The sequence below is a fragment of the Macaca fascicularis genome, chromosome 6, assembly GCF_037993035.2.
Source record: "Macaca fascicularis isolate 582-1 chromosome 6, T2T-MFA8v1.1".
In the NCBI taxonomy this organism is placed as follows: Eukaryota; Metazoa; Chordata; class Mammalia; order Primates; family Cercopithecidae; genus Macaca; species Macaca fascicularis.
In genome coordinates, this window is record NC_088380.1 from 105273652 (window position 1) to 105300687 (window position 27036).

At 35.1% G+C, this 27036-nt stretch overlaps 1 protein-coding gene and 1 non-coding gene across 8 annotated transcripts in view; one reads left to right on the top strand and one right to left on the bottom strand.

Annotated features, from left to right (window-relative positions):
- Positions 1-27036, bottom strand: part of CHD1 (chromodomain helicase DNA binding protein 1) — a 72692-nt gene that overhangs the window by 25478 nt on the left and 20178 nt on the right. For all 7 annotated transcript variants that reach the window (XR_010587539.1, XM_005557438.5, XM_005557437.5 and 4 more), the window contains 20 exons: positions 25011-25212; positions 23896-24018; positions 22989-23053; positions 21273-21422; positions 20895-21166; positions 19591-19816; positions 18786-18886; positions 18374-18552; positions 17292-17419; positions 16322-16538; positions 14654-14743; positions 13479-13669; positions 12260-12448; positions 8477-8639; positions 7484-7636; positions 5010-5081; positions 2777-2926; positions 1703-1851; positions 1014-1110; positions 814-909 (listed from right to left, as the gene is read on the bottom strand). Coding sequence is in view for 6 of the 7 variants with exons in the window: in XM_005557438.5 (XP_005557495.1) it covers positions 814-909; positions 1014-1110; positions 1703-1851; positions 2777-2926; positions 5010-5081; positions 7484-7636; positions 8477-8639; positions 12260-12448; positions 13479-13669; positions 14654-14743; positions 16322-16538; positions 17292-17419; positions 18374-18552; positions 18786-18886; positions 19591-19816; positions 20895-21166; positions 21273-21422; positions 22989-23053; positions 23896-24018; positions 25011-25212 (3013 nt within the window). In the remaining variant the exon portion in view is untranslated. The remainder of the gene's footprint in view (positions 1-813; positions 910-1013; positions 1111-1702; positions 1852-2776; positions 2927-5009; positions 5082-7483; positions 7637-8476; positions 8640-12259; positions 12449-13478; positions 13670-14653; positions 14744-16321; positions 16539-17291; positions 17420-18373; positions 18553-18785; positions 18887-19590; positions 19817-20894; positions 21167-21272; positions 21423-22988; positions 23054-23895; positions 24019-25010; positions 25213-27036) is intronic.
- Positions 9132-9235, top strand: LOC123574207 (U6 spliceosomal RNA). Its single transcript, XR_006699102.1, has one exon. It is a non-coding gene; the product is annotated as a U6 spliceosomal RNA (small nuclear RNA).

A 27036-nucleotide genomic window follows, 5' to 3' on the forward strand; every position in this document is an offset into this window, starting at 1 on the left:
ACAGCCGGGCGAAGTGGCTCACGCCTGTAATCCCAGCAACCACCTCTTAACCAGGATTACTCAACAGTCTTCTATCTTATCTCCCTGCTATAGCTCTTGTCTCACTACAGTCAGTCATCCACATAGCAGCCAGAGTGATATTAAAATTACAAAAGTTTTTTATTCACTGTGTGGGGTACATGCAGATGTTCTATAAATACTTGTCAAATGAACACATGAAATGAACTGACCCTTAAAAACTGCAGTTCATAGAAAATAGCTAAGATGTAGAGAAGCCTGTTTCTTTAAACAAATGGCACTTAACTTACTCCATGAGGTCAGTTGACTTATGTTGTTTTAGGACTCCTTTCAACTCACTGGCCCTCAAAAAACCAGGGATATTAAGTATCAATATATAGCAGCTTATTGCTTACTTTGACTGATTTACTTGAGTTTTCTTATTTGTGATAAGTTAATGTCAAAAACTGCTTCAAAAAAAATCAGCCGAAAGCTTTCAGTCATGGAAATCTAAGAGATCACATTGATTCATTTATTTACCCAAGTATTTAAGGACACACTATTTGCCAAGCACTATTCTAGTTGCTAATTAGCAAACAACAGCTCTTTCCACCCAACAACATGTAACTTCATAAATGGATCTGGTCTCTTTCAAATCAGTTTGCTACTGGTTTGTCTGAACAAGGGAGAGTAGTTTTTATACAACATAGCAATCTTCCTGATTATGCTTAAAGAAAGATTAACAAACCACTAAATGACAATAATTCAATTCCTCTCAATTTATGTAATTACAAGGAAAATTTTGTTTAAATCTACCTTGAACTGGGAAAGCAATTCGTCTCCTACAGTTAAAGGACCTGGTTCATTTTCATGAGTTTCAGCTCTCTTCAAGATTTCATCTATATCCATTTCCTATAATTAGAAAAACAATATTTAAATATACTTGAATCCTTTCATCCTACCAAACAGATGACACATATTCTGAAGCGGGTTTGTTGTTTTGTTTTGTTTTTTACCTGGGGCTCTTGTTCTTCTCCTTCAGGTTCCTTAAAAAGTTCCTCAGCACCAAACTTTAAAATGGCTGATAACTCTTCTTTATTGAAAGGAGTAGAACTAAAAGAGGAAAAACAAAAATGCTTAACATTTAACAGTTAAAAATATTTACACAGCACTTTTATTAATTACTGACATTTTCACCTTTACAAAAGTTACATGAGGAAGTTAGATGAATCAAGTATTAGTATCCTTTTTTTTTTTTTTGAGACAGTATCTCACTCTGTCACCCAGGCTGAAGTACACTGGCACAATCTTAGCTCATTGCAACCTCCGCCTACCAAGCTCAACTGATCCTTCTGCCTCAGCCTCTTCAGTAGCTGGGACTACAGTCGTGTGTCACCATGCCCATCAAGTTTTTTATTTTTTGTAGAAGTGGGGTTTCACCATGTTGTCTAGGGCAGTATATTTACTTTAAAATAAAGAACTTGAAGCACAGAAGTTAAAGAGATTACCCCTAAAATTACAAATCTATAGCGATGAAACCAGGTATTGAAGTATGTCTTCTAACTAGAAATTAGTCAAAAGTCTTCCAAAATATAAAAAGTACAACACTGAATACATTTCCTCAATGATCTATAGTGATGTAACATATCAAAAAAATGAGTTTCCTGACTCTAAAATGACATTTTTTAAATAATAAAGTAACCACCTTGATGGGGCAGAACCTGTATGTAGTACTGTCTTCCCAGTTGTGTCCATTCTTTGAATTACAAGATGATCTAAAACCATCTTCTTTTTGGCCCTTTCAAGAATATCTTCTTCAACTGATCCCTTTGTAACTAGACGATAAATATTCACCTGTAAAAACACACACGAGGAAACAAATTGCAGCATAAAGGATTTGTTTTGCTAACTTCAAGTGCCTAAACATTGGCACACAAATTGAAGCTCATTCTACACTACATGAAGTTTTCACAGGTTAAAAGCAAAATGAAAATTTAAAAAACATGTTTAAAGCTAGAGTTCCTCAACTCAAACTATTTTGAAATATATCCTTCCTTCCTTCTTAACATTTTGGCAAGGAGATTGCATTTGCTTATTTTTGCTTTTTTTTTTTAAAGGAAAGACAGTAATTTGTAAGTTATGATTTAGCTGGGAAAAATGGGGGGGGGGCACATAAACTTCTGACAGCCTTATTATACTCGCTGCCTTGATTCTAATGTTTCATCACTCTATATTATGCAAAATTCTATGAACCACTCCCCAGGTTAATTAATAAGAAGCCCACCATAAAACAAACTCTTCAAAATTGAAAAAAAATTGGTGTAGTAAATTTTCCCTATTTCTCTAGGTAAAGGTTCAGTACCACCATTTAAGGGTATTTTGTTACAATTATAAAAATGGGGTCACATATTATATGTGGAGAATCTTGGAAGCACATGGACAAAATATACACTAACAGAAAGGCAGCATATGCTACTCAAACTCTTTCAAGTTAAAACAAGCAAGTAGACTTTTATTATAATTGAAAAACACTGCATTTTATAGTTATGACTAGAACACAGGATAAAAACAGCATACATGATCCTATTTATGCATAGTTACCTCAATTCTGTCATATTCTCCAGGTGATTTTGGTAAACCAAGTTCCTTAGCATCCTATCTGTTAAATAGTAGTATGACTGTTGCAGTGATGTTACCCTCTAGAAGATACACTGAAACCATTCCCCTCCAAAAAAGAATTCTAAAACAGCAACATAATACAAATTAAAATTAAAAATACCTGTTTCTTTTGCCCAATTCGATGGGCTCTAGCCTGTGCCTGAAGATCATTCTGTGGATTCCAATCGGAATCAAATATAACAACAGTGTCGGCAGAGGCTAAATTAATCCCTAGACCTCCAGCTCTTGTAGACAGCAAAAAGCAAAAATCCTGTAAGAAATTAAATAATCAAAATGAAAATTTTTCAATTAATTTTCTGAACTTAAACAGCATGTTACTAATTAAACAAAAAGGCAGTTTTTAAAACTAATACATAAACATCTAGCAAGACCAACCAACAAAAAGACTCCAAAATCAAATATATATGTTATTAATACCAAATTCAATATAGTGTTTACTTCTGTTGAAAAAAAAAAAGAAAATGGAATAGGAAAGGAATGATGCTTCAACTCGAACTGTAAATTTTATTTCCTTAAAAAATAAAAGGCACATACCAAAAAAAAAGAACTCTATGGAAAATAGTGTGGAAATTCCTTAAAGGAACTAAAAGTAGAACTACCATTTGATCCAGTAATCCCACTACTGAGTATCTGCCCAGAGGAAAAAAGTCATTACATGAAAAGATACCTGTATATACATGATTATAGCAGCACAATTTGCAATTGCAACAATGTGCAACCAGCCCAAATGCCCATCAATCAACAAGAAGATAAACTGTGGTATACATATACAATGGAATACTACTCAGACATAAAGAGGAATGAAATAATGGCATTCGCAGCAACCTGGATGGGATTGGAGACTATATTCGTTTTTTTTTTTTTTTTTTTTTTTTTTTTTTGAGATGGAGTCTCACTCTTTTCATTTTGCCTCACTGTAACCTCCGCCTCCCAGGTTCAAGCAATTCTCCTGCCTCAGCCTCCCAAGTAGCTGGGATTACAGGTATGCACTACCACACCCAGCTAATTTTTGTATTTTTAGTAGAGATGGGGTTTCACCATGTTGGCCAGCCTGGCCTCAAACTCCTGACCGCAAGTGATCAACCTGCTTCAGCCTCCCAAAGTGCTGGGATTACAAGTGTAACCCACCACGCCCAGCCTGGAGACTACTATTCTGAGTGAAGTAACTCAGGAATGGAAAACCAAACATTGTATGTTCTCGCTCATAAGAGGGAACTAAGCTATGAGGATGCAAAGTAATAAGAAATGATACAAAGGACTTTGGGGACTCAGAGAGAAAGGGTAGGAGGGGGTGAGTGATAAAAGACTACAAATTTGGTTCAGTGTATACTGGTGAAGGGTGCACCAAAATCTCACAAACCACCACTACAGAACTTACTCATTTAACCAAATATCACCCGTTTCCCAAAAATCTATGGAAATAAAAAAAAATTTTAAAGCAAAGTGCGATAATTTGCTGTTTTGGGGTCTTGTCTTTACTTTTTTTGAGACAGAGTCTCACCTCTATTGCCTGAGCTAGAGTCTAGTGGCATGAGCACAGCTCACCACAGCCTCAAACTCCTGAGCTAACTGATCCACTTAACTCAGCCTCCCAAGTAACTGGGACTATAAGGGAGTGCCACCATGCCCAGTTTATTTTTTTACTTTTTTACTTTTTTTTCTTTTTTTTGTACAGACAGCAGTCTCACTGTTTCCCAGGGTGGTCTCAAACTCCTGGCCTGAAGCGATTCTCCTGCATTGGCCTCCCAAAGTGCTGGGATTACAGGTGTGAGCTACCGTGCCCAATCTGCCTAATTTATTTTGAAGCAAATTAAAGTAACTGTTCCATGCTGAAACAGTATTGATAATAAACGGTAAAATTCTTGGCTGGGCATGGTGGCTCACACCTGCAATCCTAGCACTTTGGGAGGCCGAGGCAGGTGAATCACCTGAGGCCAGGAGTTCAAGACCAGCCTAGCCAACATGGTGAAGCCCCATCCCTACTAAAACTACAAAAACTAGCCAGGCACGGTGGCATGCACCTGTAATCCCAGCGACTTGTGAGGCTGAAGCAGGAGAATAGCTTGAACCCAAGAGGCAGAGGTTGCAGTGAGCTGAGATCATGCCACTGCACTCTAGCCTGAGCAACAGAGCTAGACTCTGTCTCAAAGAGTGCAATTCTTAGGTTTAAACTAGAATAGTGACTTTAAAACCTCGTTTGCTGATCAAAGGTGGCTAACACTACTCCTTTTTTATCAAACTAGATATGAAGATTAAAAATGTCTGAATATAATAATGTAATATACTGATACTAAATCAAAATTATTTATAATTTAAAAAGCATTAATACATACCTCTGATCCCTCAGCATTAAAATGATCCAGAGCTTGTTTCCTCAGTTCTCCTTTTATTGATCCATCTAATCTCTAGAATAAAACACATTAAAATACTGCATATAACAGAATCGAAATGTTACAAAGCAATTATAAAATTAAGTAGAAATATGAAGCATGTCTTGCTAAAACTATAATAGAAGGTACCTTCTAGACGGTAAAATAATGCTCAGGCATTCCGTCTTTGGGTCTGTGCTCCAAATCACTAAGACTGCACCCTCAAGAGTAAATACAGCATAGGCTGTCATACTATTCTGCCTCAGTCCCATTCTAAAGGTATGTGATTGAGTACACAGCTGTTTACAAACACCTGAAACAAGTTTCATATCATGCCATGACATACTGTGTTATACTCTCATGTTTTATCATTTTACTTTCAAAATGTTGGTGTAACCCATTAAACTGATTCACAGATCCATTATCAGGTTACAATTAAGTACAGTGTGGTTACTAGAACAGCATTAGTGTCACTTGAGAACATAGATAGGCAAATTATTCAGCCCTACCCCAGACCTACTGAAGGGGTTTAGCAAAGGCCATCCAATTAATTCTGATGCACACTAAAGTTCGAAAATTATTGATGTGAAGCATCATGGGCTCTAGTCAACATCCTGCAAATGAGTATTTTATTCACTGGGTATCTTGAGCAAGTGATTTGACTTTTCTACACAAACTTTTTCTCCATGTCAGTTCTGCTTTAAGTAAAACAGACGTAATAGTAGTCCCTCTTTCGTAGACTATAGTGAACTCAGTGAGAGAACATAGGAAAACACGTAGCACAGTGCCCACACATACAGAATGCTTATTAAACATTAGCTACTATTTCACTTTCTAAATGGCAATGATTTTGTAATTATTACCTGGTTATAGACTAGAAATAACTTGTCTACTGTGATCCATGCATTTAACCGATGTATTAAACTAGTATTTTGGGTATCCATATGCCTACCTTTGCTTTGTTACTGTATGAATTTTAACTCTGAGAAGAAAAATATATACATTTTAAACGATGTATTCTAAGTGGTTTAAGTGAAATGCTCTTAATTATCACCTACACAAAGTAGGAAAACAGATGTCTATTAAGGTTTTAAAAAAAATAATGTTTCTTTTCCACTAAAATACAAACTAGTACAAATATTAAGACTAGTGGCATCTCATTACTGTTGCATGACCTAAACCAAATAAAATTAAAAATGATTCTCTCCAGGAAGCGACCTAGGAACAAGAAGGCATTAGCGGCAGAGAAGTGGTGCTTATAAACACTCAAAATTAGTCAAACTAATTTTTTGTTTGACCAGGTACACAATAATTTGTTTAAAAACAAATCAACACAAGGCAGGAGAAGAAAGCAAATGGAAGGACAGGAGGAATAGCTAAAGAGTACAAGTTGCTTTCCGATGAAAATGTTCTAAAACCACCTGTCTGACAATTACACATATCTGTGAACATAGTAAAAACCACTGAATTGTATACTTTAAATGAGTAAATTGTATGATATGGGAATTACATATCAGTAAAAGTGTTTTCAAAACCCTCAACTAATGGTACTCTTCTACGTTTTCCCCTAAATGATTGTAATTATTTCTCAATGATATTCATATCACCAAATACCTGTCCTTCTTCACAACACTTACCAGAATTGTAATGTTACATTTATTTGCAATCACCTGCTTGATGTTTGTCTCCTGTAAAAGATTATGAGCTCTGACCAAGCAGGGAATGTGTGTTGAGTCCCATTATTATAATTTTACTGCTATTTTACTATCTACACTAAATATACACCATTTGCTAGCTGTATCTACATAATGTCTGCTATGTTCCTAGCACTGTTCATAAAATTGCTTCAAGGATTAAATAATTAGATGTAAAGTACTGAAAATAGCACCTGACTTTAAACACTCATCAATAATATTAGCTTTAGTTATACTGAATGAACTTCAACATAAATTTTGAATAGATGGAAGGGAATTTTGGTCTTTAGTTTCTTCTCTAAAGTTGTCCAGTTTTACTCAGCGAACACTGTGTCAGATAACTATGAGCACACCAATCATCAGAATCTTGGCAGCATTCACATTCAGAGGCTGCTGGCTGTTTTCCTCATTCAGATTAAAGACTAAAGGCTCCCCTGCTTTTAGATCTATCCAATCAAGAAAACTCTGTCTTAGTTCAATTTTTAAAATCTAAAGCAAGCACAGAAGAAAAAGGCAGAATTAAAAGAAAATAAAAATTAGAGGAAAGGAAGAAAAATTGTTTTGTTGCAATATGTAAAGTCAAGAAGAAATGTTTGTCATTTTTTAAAGCAGATATATCTTTTTAAAGAAAGTGCAGTTTATATAAAAACCTAAACACTTATAAAATAATTTCAAAGGTAATACTGTAAAATATGCACAGGAATTAGATAAAATTTAAAACAACAAATACAATTAAATGCTTACTTGAAAGGGGAATTGACGATATTTCAAATATTCTGCAAGTATATCTAACATCCGCACCATTTGCGAAAAAATAAGAACTCGATTGCCTCGTTCTCTTAGGCGAATTAAGAGCTTGTCAAGAAGAATCAATTTTCCGCTACTACGAATTAAGTGCTACAGAAACAATAAATTCAAGTCGTTATATGTTAAAAGACGTAAATAAGTTGTCCACATAACACTTTAGTTGCTTGAATTCTTTTAAATTGAGATTTTTAATTTTCATGTTAGAAAACAACTTGTTTCACTTTTCAAAATTTTCTAAGACCTTTACCATTTCACTACGACTTAAGCTAAAATATTCCTTGCCATATCACACCTAGGTTTTTGTTGTATTGTCAGGGAGGAAAAAAGTACTGTTCACTCTGTTTGCTAGTTACTACACCACAGTGTTTCTCCAAAAATCTTAGCTGAAGAACAATTACACTGGAAGCAGCAGCAACTAAGCAACCAAAGGTTTAAAAGGAGTAAGCAAATGCATTCTAATGTATTAATTCTAGATGCTGATTCCAGCCCTTCAAGGCACTACAGTGGCTGGACTGCAGTTGTGCCTTCACACTTCTAACTTATCTTCCAGAAGTACCAGGAAGGGTTAATTAAGATGTGAGGTCAAGATGTCCTTTAGACTACCATCTACCAAATCACTAATGCAGCACAATTACTATTAATGATTTTTTTCATAATTATGAACATACTGTGGGATTTTTTTGCTGGATAAGTCATTATAGTCCATGGTTTGAGAGACATATTTTTAGAAAATTCATCAAAATAATTAGATAAATTAGAATTTTAAAATCTTTTCTACAAAGATTAATAACTGAGACCATTATATAAAGGCACCATTAACTAAAGAGAACTTTGAACCAATATATTAAAGCACTGAGCTATTTTCGATTGTAAGTGAAATCAACATTTCTAGAACTTTATCATAAAGTAACAACATTTAAAAATTCTTACTTGTAAGGCCTCCTGTTTATTATAGAATTCATTATTATCTGGTGGTTTAATGAGGTAGCAATGGTTACAACATTTCTTTAGTTCCATCATAATGTTCAAAAAGCCTGAGGTACTGCCCTTGGAACCTTTGCTGAGGGCTTTGTAATTCCTAGTTAAAATCCATCTTAAAAAAAAAAAATTATGAAAATGACATTTAGCAGAACAATTACCAGGATAAATTCTAAAAGCTTAAAAAAAAAAAAAAAGGCAAAAGGTAGTACCAAAGTAAAACTGTACCATTATGAAATTCACAACTGGATATATGATGGACCAAGCCTCTTTCATAATACTCACGAGAACACAACTTGTTTTCCGAACCATTAGCTACACACAGAACAGGCTAATGTAACATAATTATTACAGAGTATTAATCCTTTTCCCCTCAAATTTGCTAAAAAGATGGTCGCCTGCATTACTTATCTTAATCTTCTTACAACTTTCACTGCATTAGACATCTAATGAAATTGAATCTTCTACATGGACCTAAAAGAAACCTGAGGATACCTGGTTTTAGCCACAACTGTCTTCTCTAGATTGCAATTACACAATACATATGCAACTTACAGAAAACACCTTGGTGCTATTTTACTGCTCCTAACTATATGTAACAATTCCTGTGCTCACTTCGGCAGCACTTATACTAAAACTGGACCGATACAGAGATTAGCATGGTCCCTGTACAAGGATGACATGCAAATCCACGAACCCTCCATATTTTTTTGTATATATATATACCATGAATACTACACAGCCACAGAAAAAAAAGGATGAAATGATGTCCTTCAAATAAAATAATGTCCATGGATATAGTTGTAGACCATAATTCTAAGTGAATTAACACAGAAACAGAAAACCAAACATCGCATGTTCTCACTTATAAGTGCAAGTTACACACTGCGCACACATGGACATAAACATGTAACACTGTGGACTACTAGAGGGGGGAATGAGGGGAACATGGGTTGAAAACTACCTACTGCATACCATGCTCACTACCTGGACGCAATATTACCCATGTAACAAACCTGCACATACACCTCCAGCATCTAAAATAAAAGCTGAATTTTATTTTATTTATTTATTATTTATTTTTTTATTTTATTTTATTTTTTTTGAGACGGAGTCTCGCTCTGTCGCCCAGGCTGGAGTGCAGTGGCCGGATCTCAGCTCACTGCAAGCTCCGCCCCCCGGGTTTACGCCATTCTCCTGCCTCAGCCTCCCGAGTAGCTGGGACTATAGGTGCCCGCCACCTTGCCCGGCTAGTTTTTTTTTTGTATTTTTTAGTAGAGGCGGGGTTTCACTGTGTTAGCCAGGATGGTCTCGATCTCCTGACCTCGTGATCCACCCGTCTCGGCCTCCCAAAGTGCTGGGATTACAGGCTTGAGCCACCGTGCCCGGCCATAAAAGCTGAATTTTAAAAAGAAAAGAAAAATTTCCTCTCACCACGACCTTTTCCACCTTTTATTTTCCTCCTTTTAACAAGGTCAGTTTTTGAAGGGACTTCAAAGTCTCAAATATCTAGTGTACATACTCTTTTATTACCATTCTTTACCACTAGTTATACAGGCAGTTCCCCAAAACTGGAATGAAAAGCAAAACAAAACCCATGGACAATGCTCAATGCCGTAAGAGGTAATCAAGAATAAAGAATTATTTTTCCTTATCCAGAAAAAGTTTATTATTAATTTCTCTAGAGGTAATAATTCTAAGAATTTTTCCAGAAATTTATGGCAGTATCTTATTACCTTAGTTGCCAAAAAGTACCCTGAAGAGTTTAAGTTCAATATTCATGATATATGACTAGCACTGAGAGAATTACAGGTGAATGTATCTTCTTCCTACTTTGACTTTTCTTCCCAGATATTCTACAAAATGCATTACTTTTTTTAAAAGAACCCGATAACAAAATCAGATAATCGCCATTGTGTACTACAAAATATACTCTTATCATAATTATTAATTTGAATATTATCAAGCACCTAGATCTAACTACCGATCTATAGGGAATACAGGGGATACTGTTAAACTATTTTAGAGGGAAGTACTATGCAAAATCTAGATTGTAGAAAAATTCTACAGAACAACTGTTTTCCTCATCGTATATATTTTAACAAAAAAGAAGTACCTATGGATAAACTCAGAGACAAATCAATTGCCATATATGAACCTAACTCAATCCTGATTTGAGTAAACATAAAAAAATTTTTTGAGACAGAGAAAATCTGAACAGACACTGAATACTGGCATCAAGAAATTACTTGATTCTGTTGAGAGAGCAATAATTTCCTAAATTGTGAAAATTTTAAAGTGGGTTATTTATGATGGGGTCTCACTGTCACCCAGGCTGGAGTGCAGTGGCATGACCTCGGTTCACTGCAACCTCTGCTTCATGGGCTTCAAGCGATCCTCCCACCTCAGCCTCCCAAGTAGCTGGGACCACATGCACCCACCACCACTCCTGGCTAATTTTTTTGTATCTTGGGTAGAGACAGAGTTTTGCCATGTTGCCCTGGCTGGTCTCAAACTCTTGAGGCTCAAGTGATCTGTCCCCCCTCAGCCTCTCCAAAGTGCTGGGATTACAGGCATGAGCCACCATGCCCAGGTGATACTAGTATTTTTAAAAGTCAATTACTAGAAATACATAGAAAAATATTTATGGAAAAATGTCTGATCTGCTTCAAAAGGATAGTTACTGAGGGAAATGGGGATGATCAGAGATACATAAAAAGACTGGCTTGAGAGGAAAGTGAAGCTGGGGCTGGGCACAGAAGCTCACACCTATAATCCCAGCACTTTGGAAGGCTGAGGCGGGTGGATCGCTTGAGGTCAGGAGTTCAGGACCAGCCTGGCCAACATGACAAAACCCTGTCTCTACTAAAAATAAAAAAATTAGCAGGGCATTGTGGGGCACACCTGTAAACCCAGCCGCTCGGGAGGCTGAGGCACCAGAATCATTTGAAACCGGAAGGCGGAGGTTGCAGTGAGCCAAGATCGTGCCACTGTACTCTAGCCTGGAGTACAGAGGGAGACTCCATCTCAAAAAAACAAACAAACAAACAAAAAAAGTAAAGCTGAGTCATGGGTATAAGAGTTCATTAAATTATCCTATTTTTGTACATGTCTGAAATTTTCCATAACAAAAATAATTATGCAGTAAGTATATTCTTTCAAATGTGTGGCACCTATAGATTTACCATAAAATATAAATGTTTCGGAAACTCCAAATGCATGTAGCAATGTATTTCCTTTTATGCAATTAAATGTTTAAATAGATATTAGAACAGATTTTCCTTTCTGACTCTTTGAGAAGTCCTACTGTATAGATCTTGACATACAAAATTTATACCAGCTATGATCTGTTAATACTCTTCAAAAAGCAGCAGGGCCTAAAATTTTGTTCTAAGTTTCTTTTTTTGGCCTCTATCTGTTAACTGTCATAATCAAATAATACCTTCATATCGTGGAAATCCTAACACTTAAACTTTTTATAATGTAACAGTATGATATACAGGAAAGCAATTAATAATGTGTTAGAAGATAAATTAGTCTTGTTACTCATTTTGGACATGTCATTAAATCTCCTTTTGCCTCCTAATGACACAGAATAAACTTATTCTAAAACTCAAGAATTGCAACTGCTCTACGACACTATTGTAGAGAAGGTGGGGGCACCAAGAGCAGGACACAGACATGGAAGTTATTCAGAATTAGAAGTTCAGAACATGTGCTCTGTGTACAGCTTACTTGTAATATTGTTTCTGTAAAGCACTCATTTCCATTCTTAAAATCTGCTCAACCTTGGCAGGAAGAGATTTTTCCACATCTTTCTTAACTCGGCGTAACAGAAACGGCTCAAGCTCCTTGTGAAGGCTTGCATAACCATATTCTCTCCCTTTGCCATGTTCTTCTTCAAAATCTTCCCAGGAAGAAAACCTTTAAAATTTAAGAAATTGGAACAATCACTAGAAAAAGTCAAACTGCATATGAGTTTTTTTTTTTTTTTTTATGGGAGTCATTTATAAACAAAATACTACAGATTTTTAGAATAAAAAATTAGCTAAAAACTTAGTTACTGGCCGGGCACGGTGGCTCACGCCTGTAATCCCAGCACTCTGGGAGGCCGAGATGGGCGGATCACGAGGTCAGGAGATCGAGATCATCCTGGCTAACACGGTGAAACCCCGTCTCTACTAAAAATACAAAAAAATCAGCCAGGTGTGGTGGCGAGCGTCTTCAGTCCCAGCTACTCTGGAGACTGAGGCAGGAGAATGGCGTGAACCCAGGAGGCAGAGCTCGCAAGCTTGCAGTGAGCCAAGATCGCGCCACCGCACTCCAGCCTGGGCAACAGAGCGAGACTCCATCTCAAAAAAAAAAAAAAAAAAAAAAAAAAAAAACTTAGTTACTTCTAAAAATTTCCCTCCCAAGAAGATGCATGATGAAATATAATTAGTTGTTTTATAAGTTATGATTCTTGAATCAATTGAATATGAAGTATTTTGAGGTATGGGAGTAATTATCACTAAAATATTTCTCAAAAAAAATACTTTTAAAGTTCTGGACCTACTGAAAAAGCACAAGTAGTGACCTTAGGGAACTTATTTAGCCTAGTCTAGTCTAGTTTTCCTCATTTAGAAAAAAGGATTGCCAGCACCTCATTGTTGTTACTCCTACTATTAAACACAGAGAATGTTACTATGTTAGTTTTTCGAGCAAGGTATATTTTGAACATATGCAAAATCAACTGTTGTGATTTATAACACATGGCCTAAGTTTACTAACAAAATTGAAAAATTGAAATGGTATTACAAACTACCTGACCTCATTTTCCTTTTTTAAAAATTCTTAGTGATCTGTGATCTAATCTTTTAGGGCAATACAAACTCTTACTGACCTTATTACCTGGGTTTCTTCCCACTAAACATAACCACACAAAACTATGATTAAAATTGTAAATTTGTCTTACTTTTCTGGCATAATGAAATGTAGCAAAGACCAGAGCTCTTTGAGGGAATTCTGTAGAGGAGTTCCAGTGATAAGGAGACGATGATTGGATTTAAAATCTATTAAAGTTTTATAGAGAAGGGAGTCATCATTCTTTAATCGGTGTGCTTCATCAACACCTATAAATGCCCAATTTAGACCTCCAAGGAATGCCTTAAAATAGAAAAACAATATTTTAAGAGAAAAATGGAATTCAGATTTAGCCTTACCATTAAATCTGAACTCTATTATTAAAATGATATAAAAATTAAAAACACACTTTGTCTAATTTTCAAATAAAAAATTGTAATTTCAAGATTACAATACACAAGTAACTCAGCACATATTCCTTCTATGACAAATTTAACCACTAGAACGTAATATCAAGCTAAAGTTTTTATTAGCTTATAAACATAATTAACAGAGAAAAATCAGCAGTGTCATTGAAAATTTTTACAAAAGATTTTTAGCCTAAGCCCAATAGAAGCCTCTATTAATGTCAATATGAAAAAAAACTAAGACACAAATTCAGAACAGCGTCTTATTCCAAGTGTAGGTACAATTCTTTGTACAACTTTTATGAACTGTAGAAATCTCTTAAACTTAGGTCTCCAAGTTACAGCAAGCCTGATTCCACTACTTAAGAGTTGTGTTACCATAGGCAAGTTCATTACATTCTTTGAGACACTCTTGAGTCCCGTTTTCTTTTCCATAAAGTAGAGAAAGCGAATATAAAGTAGAAGGAGGAATTAAGTAAGGCAGTATCCATAAAGCCTTCATTGCTTCACACAGTGGTAGCTTAATCCTATTAGTTATCTTCCTCTTCTTTAAAGAGCTTACAAATCAATACACACTATAACAAACTAGTTTCATTAGACCGAGTTGGCAAGGTTTTTCTAAAAAGAGCCAGATAGTAAATATTTCAGACTTTGCAGATAAGTATATGGTCTCTGCTACATATTCTTTCTACGACCCTTTAAATGTAACCTTTCAAAAAGGTAAAAACCACTCTTAGTTCAAGCACCATTGAAAAAATAAGACCACAGGCTATAGTTTGCTGACTCATAATTTAGGCTATTCTCTCATCTTGGCCACAGCATATGATAAAGAAAAAACTGATATACAAGAGACAAAAACACGTGAGAAATAAATACATACCTTATCCTTTAATAAAATTTCATAAGTTGTTAACAGTATATTAAATTTTAACCGTTTGGTCTGATGATGTGTCCATTCATGAGTTCTTATCTATCAAGAAATTTGAAGGACAATTTTAAGACAAACATCAAGCAAATTATACTTTTACTTACATATCTAAAAATAAAAATCCATTCAAATATGTAAATGACTATTAATATATGTTTATGTAACAAAAGAGTTTTTGTGGTTTTTTTGAGACAGAGTTTTGCTCTTGTTGCTCAGGCTGGAGTGCAATGGCATGATCTTGGCTCACCACAATCTCTGCCTCCCGGGTTCAAGCGATTCTACTGCCTCAGCCTCCCGAGTAGCTAGAATTACAGGAATGCACCACCACACCCAGCTAATTTTGTATTTTTAGTAGAGACGGGGTTTCTCCATGTTGGTCAGGCTGGTCTCGAATTCCCGACCTCAGATGATCCACCCACCTTGGCCTCCCAAAGTGCCGGGATTACAGGCATGAACCAGCGCGCCTGGCCTGAGTTATTCTTTATATAGTCCAAAATGCTATGTAAATCTTATAAATAAAGCATAAATACCACAGCATTTGTTAAAAAATGAAGTAAACACAATTTTAAAGCACATCTTTCACAAAAGAAAAGGTCTTATTTAAGAAAACATTAGTGATTAATTCATTTAATAATGTAATGTTTATGGAGGAAATATGATGTCTGGGGTTTGCTTCACAGTAACTAGGAAAGTAGTGTGAAGAGGTATAGATAAAACAAAACTATCAGTAAATTTGTGAAACTGAAGATGAGAACATGAGGGTTTATTACATTCTTCTGTCTTCTCTCATGTATATTTGAAATTTTCCATTAAAAATGTAAAATATGGGGGTGTGGTGGCCCATGCCTGTAAATCCCCCCAGCACTCTGGGAGGCCAAAGTGGGTGGATCACTTGAGGTCAGGAGTCTGAGACCAGCCTGGGCAACATAGCGAAACCCCATCTCTACTAAAAATACAAAAATTAGCCGGGCGTGGTGGCAGGCACTTGTAATGCCAGCTACTTGGAAGGCTGAGGCAGGAGTATCACTTGAACCTGGGAGGCAGAGGTTGCAATGAGCTGAGATCGTACCACTGTACTGCAGCCTGGATGACAGAGTGAAAAGAAAAAAAAAAGAAAAAAAAAAAAAACCACACAAAACCAGTCAAATATATATATGAAGTAACACTAAACCAAAATTGACTTTGTTATAGTCAATTAAACATGTACTGAGAACTTATCTGTGGCAAGTTCTATGCCAGAAACAAAGATTTTTATAAAGACCAAAACAAAACAAAACCCTTCATCCTTATTAGGCCAAGAACGGTGGCTCATGCCTGTAATTCCAGCACTTTGGGAGGCCAAGGGAGGCAGATCACTTGAGCTCAGGAGTTCAAGACCAGACTGGGCAACACAGCAAAACCCTGTCTCCACTAAAAAATATAAAAAATTAGCTGAGTGTGGTGGTGTGCTCCTGTGGTCCCAGTTGCAATGAGCCAAGATCATACCACTGCACTCCAGCCTGGGAGACAGAGTGAAACCCCATCTCAAAACAACAACAACAACAACAACAACAACAAAAAACCGCTCGATCCCAAAGACAAGTACATTTTTATTTCTACATTTACAGGGAAACAACTTACCATGTTTCTGCTGTTAATGTCACCTAAATAAACCACAGCATTCATTTGAGAAGCCCATGTCTGAATTTCCCTTTGCCAGGAAGTAAGAGTGGAGAGCGGTACTACCAATAGAAAAGGTCCATATAATTGATGTTCATGAAACAAATAATTCAGAAATGAGATCGTCTGTATTGTTTTTCCAAGGCCCATTTCATCAGCGAGTATGCAACTATTTCCTCTACAAAGTTAAAAAAAAATTAGCATGGAAGAAAATATTCAAATATACAAAGAAACCTTTTTATATCATGTGTATATGTTTATATGAAGTTAAATAAAATTAATCTGATAGGTATTATACATATCACTTTTATTAACTACAAATAATAAATGTAAAGGTATTTGGGTACTCAATCACTAATGTTGTAAGAAAAGTAAAAGGAGATGACCACTTTAGGCCAGAAGAGGCTTAAAGATTAATAGTATTATGTTTAATCAATTATAAAGACAATAATGCAATTAATCTACTACTAGTAGAGTCCAGATATATTAAGTATTAAATAAGTAAAAAGCATATAGGAAGAACATAGATTAAAAGAAAAAATCTACAGCTAAATTGCAACTGAGAGTCAAAAAGTAGACTGGGGGCCACAGAGGACAGAAAAAAAATGTAGAAGACTAAATGGATATTAAAATAACTAGGAAAAAAGAGAATATTCCAGGAACAGCATGGGATGAGAATGGATATGGCATTTTGATTTTTAAACAGAATAAAAACGTATTTTAAAAAGGCAACAATCAAGTTAAACTCAAACTCCACTGGATTTTCTTCCTAGTATGTAATAAATATTGTTTATATAAACTAGGAAATACAAAGAGTAGCATATCAACTGCCAAAGTCTTATCCTTTATGTAAATGGAAATATTTTCTGAATTCTGTACTGGTAAAATTCTTACTCTGTCAAATTAAATAGATGATTCAAAATACACTTACTTGCACCAAGAATGAGCAAGCCAATTTAAACCATTCAGTTGATAATCTCTTAATTCTAAGCCCTCATGTCCTCCAATATAGGATGGCTGCTTCTTCAGGGCTACAAATCTTGGCCTTTGTTTTAATACCTTCAGCAGAAATAAAATTATGTAGAATTATTAAATATAAGAAATTATACTAAAAGATGAAAGCCTCAGCTTTACCATAAATTCTTAAATTTCATCTCTCATCATCAAGCTCAGAGATTCCATTACTCAAAATGTATCTGAGGATTCAGTCAATACTGTTTTCTACTATTCTAACAAAAATGAAAAGTGAAATATTTTGCCTTCTTTTTTAAACAAAAATTTATAGAGAAAATTAAGTTCCTGCCAAAATATGAGTCTCATGTATATCACATGCAAAACCTATGTTAAATTGTTCACAACCATTGCTCCAGCCTTAAGCTACAAATAAACCATAAAACTGGCTTAGCTTACCATTCAATTTCTGAATTCCAAGTTATCCCTATGAAGAATGTAATTCTTTTAATAAGGAAAGAAAGTCTAGTACTATACAGATCTCAACACTATCACTAGTAACTTTGGGTAAGTTACAAGGATTCAGAAAGTATTGTGCAAGGTAGTTTTGGATACTTTCCTATATCCCTCCCTCTCCTCTTTCTCTACCTTCTAAGAAAATATCCACTATCTTTAATATTGAGCATATCTCTAGTTTCCAAGAGCTTTTTTCTATTTAGTTTCCCAACCCTTCCAACAATCGACATAACCAACTTATCTTTCTGACACAGCGATGCTCAACAAGATAAAAGACAGTACAACATTTAAGAAGATATACTGACCAAAACATCGTTTACAATTTTTTTAAAAGAGAAAGTTTCAAATAAAAAATTATAAAACTAAAACTAAAAAACAAAAACACACAACAATTGCAGCAAGTTCACTTCCTGTAAGACCAATTAACCAAGAACTATTCTCCCTTAGTCTATCTGAAATCAGGATCCAACTGCTGTATTTAGGCTTGTAAATATTTATAATGCATAAATATATTTTTAATAATTTAAAATGTTAGACAATACTCACTTTGCAATCTTTAAAAGGAGTGGTTTTTGATTGGTTCCTGCTAAAATACTCATCAATACACGCTTGAAACTTTTTGGAAATGAGAGCTCCATCTTCCCAGCTGCACTCTGAGTATGGAAGGCCCTGCCATTTGCAGTAATAATCAGGATAACCAGCCGCTGACTTTTGATTGGAATGAGCTGTGAGATAATCAGGCATTTACTTATTTTTTTTTTTTTTTACATTTAATCATCAAATGCACAATTCTTAGTAAAGGCTACACGAGTAAAATTTAGCTATCTAGTTTACAATACTGTTTTAGTAAGAGCAAGCTACTGTGTTTGATGTGTAAGTGGCAAATTTATGACTTTTTTCAGATTATTTCAAGCATAAAAAGATAAAGTTTTTTTAACCAGAATCATTTATCACTAACCAATTATACGTTCCACTATTTGATACTGTTTATGTAGATCATCTGTAAGTTCTTGCTGGCAATTATAATATTCCACATCTTCTGGAGAAGCATTTTTCAACCTGAAAAATTATTAATCCGGGAACAGACTTAAAAATCTCCCATAAATAACCTGTCACTCCCCCAACCCCAACACTATTTGTAGCACAGAATCTTCCATTTTGCCACCGTGTGGGCCAAGTTTCAGTAATAAAGAAACTAACAGGAATAAGGCATCATTAATTTTTAACTAAAAATTTGTAATTTATAATGTATGAGACACTCTACGTGACTGTTACCACGGACAGGTTTAGATAGGTACACCCCTAGGAGTTTTACCTTGAGATGGAATAAAATCATCCCTCAGTACCTGCAGGGGATTGGTTCAGGATCCTCTACAGATACCAGAATCTGAGGATGCTCAAGTCCCTTACATGAAATGGCATGGTACTTGCAATATAACCCACACACATCCTCCCCTATACTTTAAATCATCTCTAGATGTTCTTAAAATACCTAATTTTACATTTACAGTGTAAATAGTTGTTACATTGTATTGTTTTTAATTTGTATTGCTGATTGTTGTTTTTTTTTTCCTCCGAATACTTTCAATCCATGGTGGGTTGAAACCAAGGATAGAAAAACTGTGGACAAAGACAGCCAACTGTATTATAAAGTCTATAGTTATTTTAGGCTATCCTTTGATGTTACTATGTATTCTTTATTAACATAAAGGCTTAGTAATCTTTGAACTATTAAAAAAAAGTATGACATACAGCATACTTACCATCTTTTTGTTTCCTGATCTTTTTTCTTATAATTATCCAATTTTTTCATTCCTCTAACATTCTGCTGCTTGAGGGTTTCTTCTGTCTCCCAAGTGTTGTGGATATGGGACCATCCTTTCCATTTAATTAAATACTGAATCTCTCCTGGTTCTTTGTTTTTTTCAAAGCCTGCATTTGGGTCACCATCTGCTTCAACTGCATAGATGGTTGTAGTAGCACCAGTAGCTGAAAACAAAAGCATAAGATCCTTCCATGTAATCAATTCTGTTGTAGGATTATATTTCAACTCAAAATTTCAAAAATACGAACACAAAAACATAATACTCTTAAAAGTATCGGGGGTATAGAAACTTATGGGAAATTCTATTGCTCATAAATAAAACTAAGAATTTCAGAATTATCTAATATAATCCCCTCCTTTTTCAAATTAGAAAAAATAAAAAGACAGAGGTCCACCTGAGATCCCACAGCATTATTCTATAATTATCCACAATATAGGAAATGTGGTCAGATGGAGGCCCAGCACGGTGGCTCACACCTGTAATCCCAGCACTTTGGGAGGCCAAGGCAGGTGGCGGATCATGAGGGCAAGAGATGGAGACCATCCTGGCTAACACGGTGAAACGCCGTCTCTACTAAAAATACAAAAAATTAGCCAGGCGTGGTGGCAGGCGCCTGTAGTACCAGCTACTCGGGAGGCTGAGGCAGGAGAATGGCACGAACCCGGGAGGTGGAGGTTGCAGTGAGCCAAGATCGCGCCACTGCACTCCAGCCTGGGCGACAGAGTGAGAATCCGTCTCAAAAAAAAAAAAAAAACATGTGGTCAGGTGGTTATTAAGAAGATACTCAGGCTAAGCAAAGCATGCTTTTATAAAACATAAGTAAAACAACAACAAATCCACCCTCTTAGCTTTCAACACTGTTGAAACATCTTTAACACTTTACTCTTTTTTTTTTTTTTTGAGATGGAGTTTCGCTCTGTCACCCAGGCTGGGGTGCAGTGGCGCGATCTCAGCTCACTGCAACCTCAGCCTCGTGGGTTCAAGCAATTCCCTTGCCTCGGCTTCCCAAGTAGCTGGGTCTACAGGTGTGCACGACCTCACCCAGCTAATTTTTGTATTTTTAGTAGAGACGGGGTTTTGTCATGTTGGCCAGGCTGGTCTAGAACTTCTGACCTCAGTTGATCCACCCGTCTCGGCCTCCCAAAGTGTTGGGATTACAGGGGTGACCCATTGCGTCCGGTCCTTTACTCTTGTAAATATTATTTAAATAAGCAAACAATAAATGGTTTTTAAAAAACTACCTCCTTTTCTCCCAATCCGACAATCCATAAATCTTTCTATGGTTTCAAATTCCTCTTCCTCAGGTTGAGGAACGTCCTCTCCGCAGACTTCCAATAGGTCATCAGAATCTGTTTTCATTTCTTCATCCTCCTTATAGCTAACATTAACAGTTGCTTGGCGACGAGAACTTCTTTTATCATTATCATAATCTTCTTCATCCTCCTCCTCCTCAGACGAATCAATCTGTCTCTTTTTTTGTCCAAGAATCTTCTTTCCATTTTTTGACTTAGATCTAGGAAAGGACAAGAAGAAAAAAAAAAACCAAGATATGAAAAACTATATACACAAGGAATGAACACCTTCTACAATCAATTTTCACCACCAAACTGAGACCATACCTATTTTGAGGTTTTCTGCTTTTGACTTTGTTTTTTGGCTCATAATCAGATTCTGTTTCATCACAACTGCTTTTATCTCTCTCTTCTTCAGATTCTGAATCTGAACCAGACTGAGACGGAGATCCTGACCCAGACATTTGCCAATCTTCACTGTAGACAAAATTTATAAAGTATTTTTATTTGTACTTATACAGCAAATTTTATCCCTAATACAAAGATGATCAAATCAACTAAACTATATTCCAGTTATTATCAAAAATACTGTTGCTTTTACTCATGCTAAAAATGATGAAGCATTTACAGAATAAACACACTCTGGATAATATTCTTCATAGACTTCTCTCACAAGTCTAGTTTTGTTTATCAGTTATACGTCAATGAACAGCAAATAAATGATATTTTAATTTTCACTATAGATGAAAATCTTGTAAAATTATTCTACTTGCCCTCTCAAAAAAGAGATACTAATCCATGCCATTTTAATTCTCTAGAGGCTGTGATTTTGAAAAACATCTTTTTAAACTGATTTTTTAAATAGTGCCCGTTCACTAAGAAAAGCTTACAGAAAAATGTAAAAACAAAACAAAAGCAACATTAGTACCATCTCAAACATTCAATCTGAGTACCTTACTTTTATTATTTTTAGCCTATTAAGTCTACTTCATTCCAATCAACATGTAGAGAAAAATAATGGATGTTAATATTTTGCTATCATAAGAAGTTCAAATGAAAGGCACATACTGATTTCTTATAAATACACTATATCCTATTTCAGCTATGCTTCTGCTTCATTGCTCTGTATCTTTTGCACCAATTGTAACTATGATGAAGGCTACATAAACAAGCGTATATGATCATATCTGCTTATGATAAAAACATAATAGAAGCAAATTTTTTACTTTGAGATCTTTTCAGGGCTTGCATGCCAAGAAGTCTCCATTTAATATTTTTATAACGGAAAAAAAAAATGGATGATCCAATATACATCTATTAATAGGAGGATCAGAGAGATTTGTAGAAAGAGAAAGGAAAAAAAATCCAAAGATAAATGATTGACCTTTCAGAATAAAAGATAGAACAGACTAATAAAAGATACGAGTCTTCACATTAAAAATGCCTGAATCTTTTGGGAAAAGCAAGTAACCACTCTAATAGGCAGAATATCAAAGGCAAATAGGAAAATAAAAGTCAAGAAAATGGAATGTTTCCAAACCATTAAAATAAACATGGATTGATATTTTGAAGTATTCTTAATACTTGCTGGGTCAAGATCTTTAGGAAAATACAGTGAGTTTCTAGAATGAGTTCTACAGTATGAAGTAAATTTCACATGCAGCTGAATAGTAAGGATAGCTATTAACATAATTATAAGAATCATCCCAAATCAGTCATCCTGTCATCCCTATACTCCTATATTCCCAAGTTATTAAGATTTTCTGACATTACAACTAAGGAGATCATTAAAGTTTAAAAATATATAGGGGGAGTTATAGGAGATAAAGAAATGGCACAATACCCTCGGGTAGTCACAGAAAGATAAATGTTAAAGATAAGATTTATCTTTAAATCGTGTAATGGTGTAAATTAACTTTATAAAATGCCAAGAACTAAGAATTTAGAAGCCTTTCCTTTTGGCAACAATTTTCATAAAGAAAGAAATATGAAATCATTAAGATTTTTCTAAAATGAAGAAGTCAGTTGAACAAAATGACATACTCTCTATGCTTTTTCCTTTTGACCTCACTTGATGAGTCATCGGAATCTTCACTGCTAGAAGAATCCTGCAGAAAAAAAATAAAGTCAGTATCATCCACTAATGATTAGAATGTAACCATATCAAAATTTTACTTGCTATACTATTTAACATTCACTTTACGAATAACAGCACTTGTGAAGCCTTTTTTAATGTAGTTTTATTTATATTAACTAGCTGAAAGGAATTAGTAACATTTTTATTGCAAATTAATATAGCCAGTGAAATTAAGTAAACAGCAAAATGTCAGCATTTTGTATAAAACCTTAAAATCTACCCTCTCTGGAGACCATTATTGTTGCCTAGTATAGCCAAAACAAGAAATCCTAGGTGCCGGCATGCCAAATTTTAAACTTTTTTCTTCACCATTACTATTACTTTTTGTTATAATTTTTCCTGAATGTTTTTGTGCAAACATACATGTATGCAAGCTTGCACACACACAAAAACTACATTGTTGAAACAAGTTACTCTTTCAAAAATATTATGTTGAGAATTCTGTTATTATTTCGTACAAATATGATTTAATGGTATAATATTCCTTCATTCATACATGTATATGGATATATGTGTGTAGGTGCATATCAAATTTAATTATTTCCCATGGAGTTCACATTTAGTTTATTTCTAACTTTGCTGTGATGAGCAAATGCACACAAATGTCCCACTGCTTATTTTGGATTAATCCCTAAAATTGGAATTATTGGATAATGCAAAAGGTGCATTTCAACATTCTTGATATATACACTTAAAGTATTTCCTACTTATTCTTTCAAAGCACCTATTATTTTTAATAATTTCACCAAATACTAGTTAAGTGATTCGGCAGCATGTCCACTTTTAAAATAAAAGCTCATGACGAAAATGCACCTCTTCTGATCCGCTATTAGATGAGGCTTGATGTTGCTGTTGTTGCTGTTGCTGCTGCTGCTGCTGCTTCCTGAGCATTGCAGATCTCTGAACGGCCAGAATACTAGGACTAGATTTCCAAAACTATAATAGAAATATAAACCAGTGAACGATGAAGTATTAAGAAAATTGCAAAAAAGGTTAATTTATTGAAAAACTGTACCACCATCTTTACTGCCTCAAAGTAATAAAGACTATTTTCCTTACCTATATGTAACACGATTATCATTGCAATATAATTAAAATGCTGAGTTTTAGTTATGTATAAAAAAAATGGTGTGTTGAGTTCCACAGACAATGTTAATCAATGTCCTCTTGATGTTAAGAGCATCTAAGTGATAATACGCTTTATTAGTGCAACTCATAGAGTGGTTACCTATTTTATCAGTGTGAGGTGAAGAGGCTGAGTCAGAATATACACCAACGATGTCACTAGGCACATTGTTTTAGTTCAGATTTGGTGGGGGGCAGTAGTAACATTTTTTTCTATGAAGGAAGCGTGTGTCGATTTATATTCTGGCCCTCAAGCATCTTACCTCATCACAGACAGGTACTCTGAGTAACACTGTACACTACCATGAGGTATAGACAACTTTTGTATCTCTTGTAGTAGTTTTTTTCAAACAGAATAGCCCCTTATCCTATTCTATCATTATCTTTGAGGAATCTGAGTTCCATCAAATTATTCTGCTAGTAGCAATAAAGTATTTCCTTTGAAGATCTTGAAAGTAGAGATCATACACAGTAAGGTTAACAAGTAGACCTCAGGATGTCTTAAATTTGTATCTATGACACAATGGATATTTATGAAACTCAATTTCTGCGTAAGAGGCAGAAAACGTTTTATTTGCCTGCATGTGATTTACACTTTGTGTTTTCTAGTTCGAAAATGCATCTATTCCAAGCCAATTAGTCCACACGTGTACCACCACGAATGTGAGGATCACTAAAAGTAAATTTTAATTTAAAACGCTGTCTTGTCTAAAAGCTAGATTAAGAATGGTATAAACCAATCCTCTAAATTTTCCCAAAGTAATACAAGCAATCTACCTTTCATTGGGTATTTTATTGATTACCTCAGCTCCATCAACTTTCGGTGGTTTTGCTTGAACTTTGTTTTCTCGGGAAGTGTCTGACTCAGACTCTGACTGACTGCCTGATTCAGATCCGGAGTCAGAGTCACTGCTACCTGACTGGCTACTGCTTCCATCACTACTGCTTCCAGAACTCGAACCAGATCCAGAGCCTGAAGCTGACCCAGAATCATCATCCGACTGGCTATAATTTGAAAATAAACAATTTCAAACAAAATTCATTAGGAATTTAATTTTTCTTAGACGTCAGCAGAATGCCCCAAATCATTAATTTCACTTCATACTTAATATTTCAACTACCTTTGGCCAACAAAATAGAAAAATAAATTGACTTAATCTATAGTAACAACTGCCATACTTGATAATTTATATGTGATATATTACATACTTGATAGATTTATGACATATTTTATAGATTTTTATGGCTAAAACATAAGCAACAAGATTGTAATCTTCTTCTAAGACAAAATGCAAAATCCACTAAGTACAAGATCCTGGGTTAGAAACCTTGAGAAGTCAAGAAGTTGAAGCCATGATACCTACCTTTATAAACTTCTAGCAATTATAAAGTAAGCAATATGCGAAGAAAAGATTAAATGTGTTTAAAAAACCTCTTAACAGTAATAAGCAGAAATTTATTTGTAGTTTCTGCCTGTTTTCAAGTTTCCATCTCTATCACTCCAGGAGAATGTAGTTTATTATAATCGAGCTATGATAAAATATAATTTATTTTAAAAAATCAGTAACGCTTAATAGTTCTTCATGGATCTGTAGCAATAAATCTGAAACAGCAAATTCTCATATTTCCTAACATGCATACACATACATACAAAAGCAATTAACATTTCATAAACTATCTTTTTTTCCATTTCTAATTTTTAGTCCAAGATAAGAGCAGAAATGGTCTGGACTAAACAGTTCATTATATAATTATCCCCAAGGTCATTTGTTTATATGTTGAAAACTAGGGCATTAAATTTCTGGTACATACGGTAGAATCAGATTTTGATGTAATTTCATTTGGCTTTATGAGAAACCACAGGTAACATAGTTTACAGATACACAAGAAAATACAAGCTGCGGCCGGGTGCGGTGGCTCAAGCCTGTAATCCCAGCACTTTGGGAGGCCGAGACGGGCGGATCACGAGGTCAGGAGATCGAGACCATCCTGGCTAACACAGTGAAACCCCGTCTCTACTAAAAAACACAAAAAAATAGCCGGGCGAGGTGGCGGGCGTCTGTAGTCCCAGCTACTCGGGAGGCTGAGGCAGGAGAATGGCGCAAACCCGGGAGGCGGAGCTTGCAGTGAGCTGAGATTCGGCCACCGCACTACAGCCTGGGCGACAGCGCGAGACTCCCTCTCAAAAAAAAAAAAAAAAAAAAAAAGAAAATACAAGCTTCCTGTCCTCTTCTGTAATTTTCTAAAATGCCACCAGATGGAGGTATTTACTCTAAGACAACACAGTAATTCTCTTTTTCCAGAGCAAGAATTTAATAATTTCTGCATGAAAACAGAAATAAAACTTTGCAGGAAGAATTTTGATTCTACAGGTGAGATATATAAATGCTTAAAGTATGAATAAGCATTATTGTGTTTTTAAATCTAATGGAATAAATGTTATATTCACAGAAACGGTAAATTAAAACTTGCTTCTTAAAGGCTTATGTTATGAACATCATTTTTGCCATCATGTCTACTCTCTGGTCACATAGTTTTGAGGTCCAAAAACATCGTATTAAATTTTAATTTTTAAGGCCATATTTTACTTGCATCTCTTGCAAGAAATTTTAGCAAGGATATTAGACTTTTTTTCCTGATATACAACTTTATTTTTCCAGTAAATAAAACAGTAGGTAAGCAAAATATTTCATTTACTCAATACACTTTATTGAGAACTATCATATGTTAGGCACTGGGGACAGACTGAGATGAGACGAAGTCCTTACCATTAAAAGAACTATTTAACCTTGAGACAGTCATATAAATGGATAAATACCATTCTTCGCT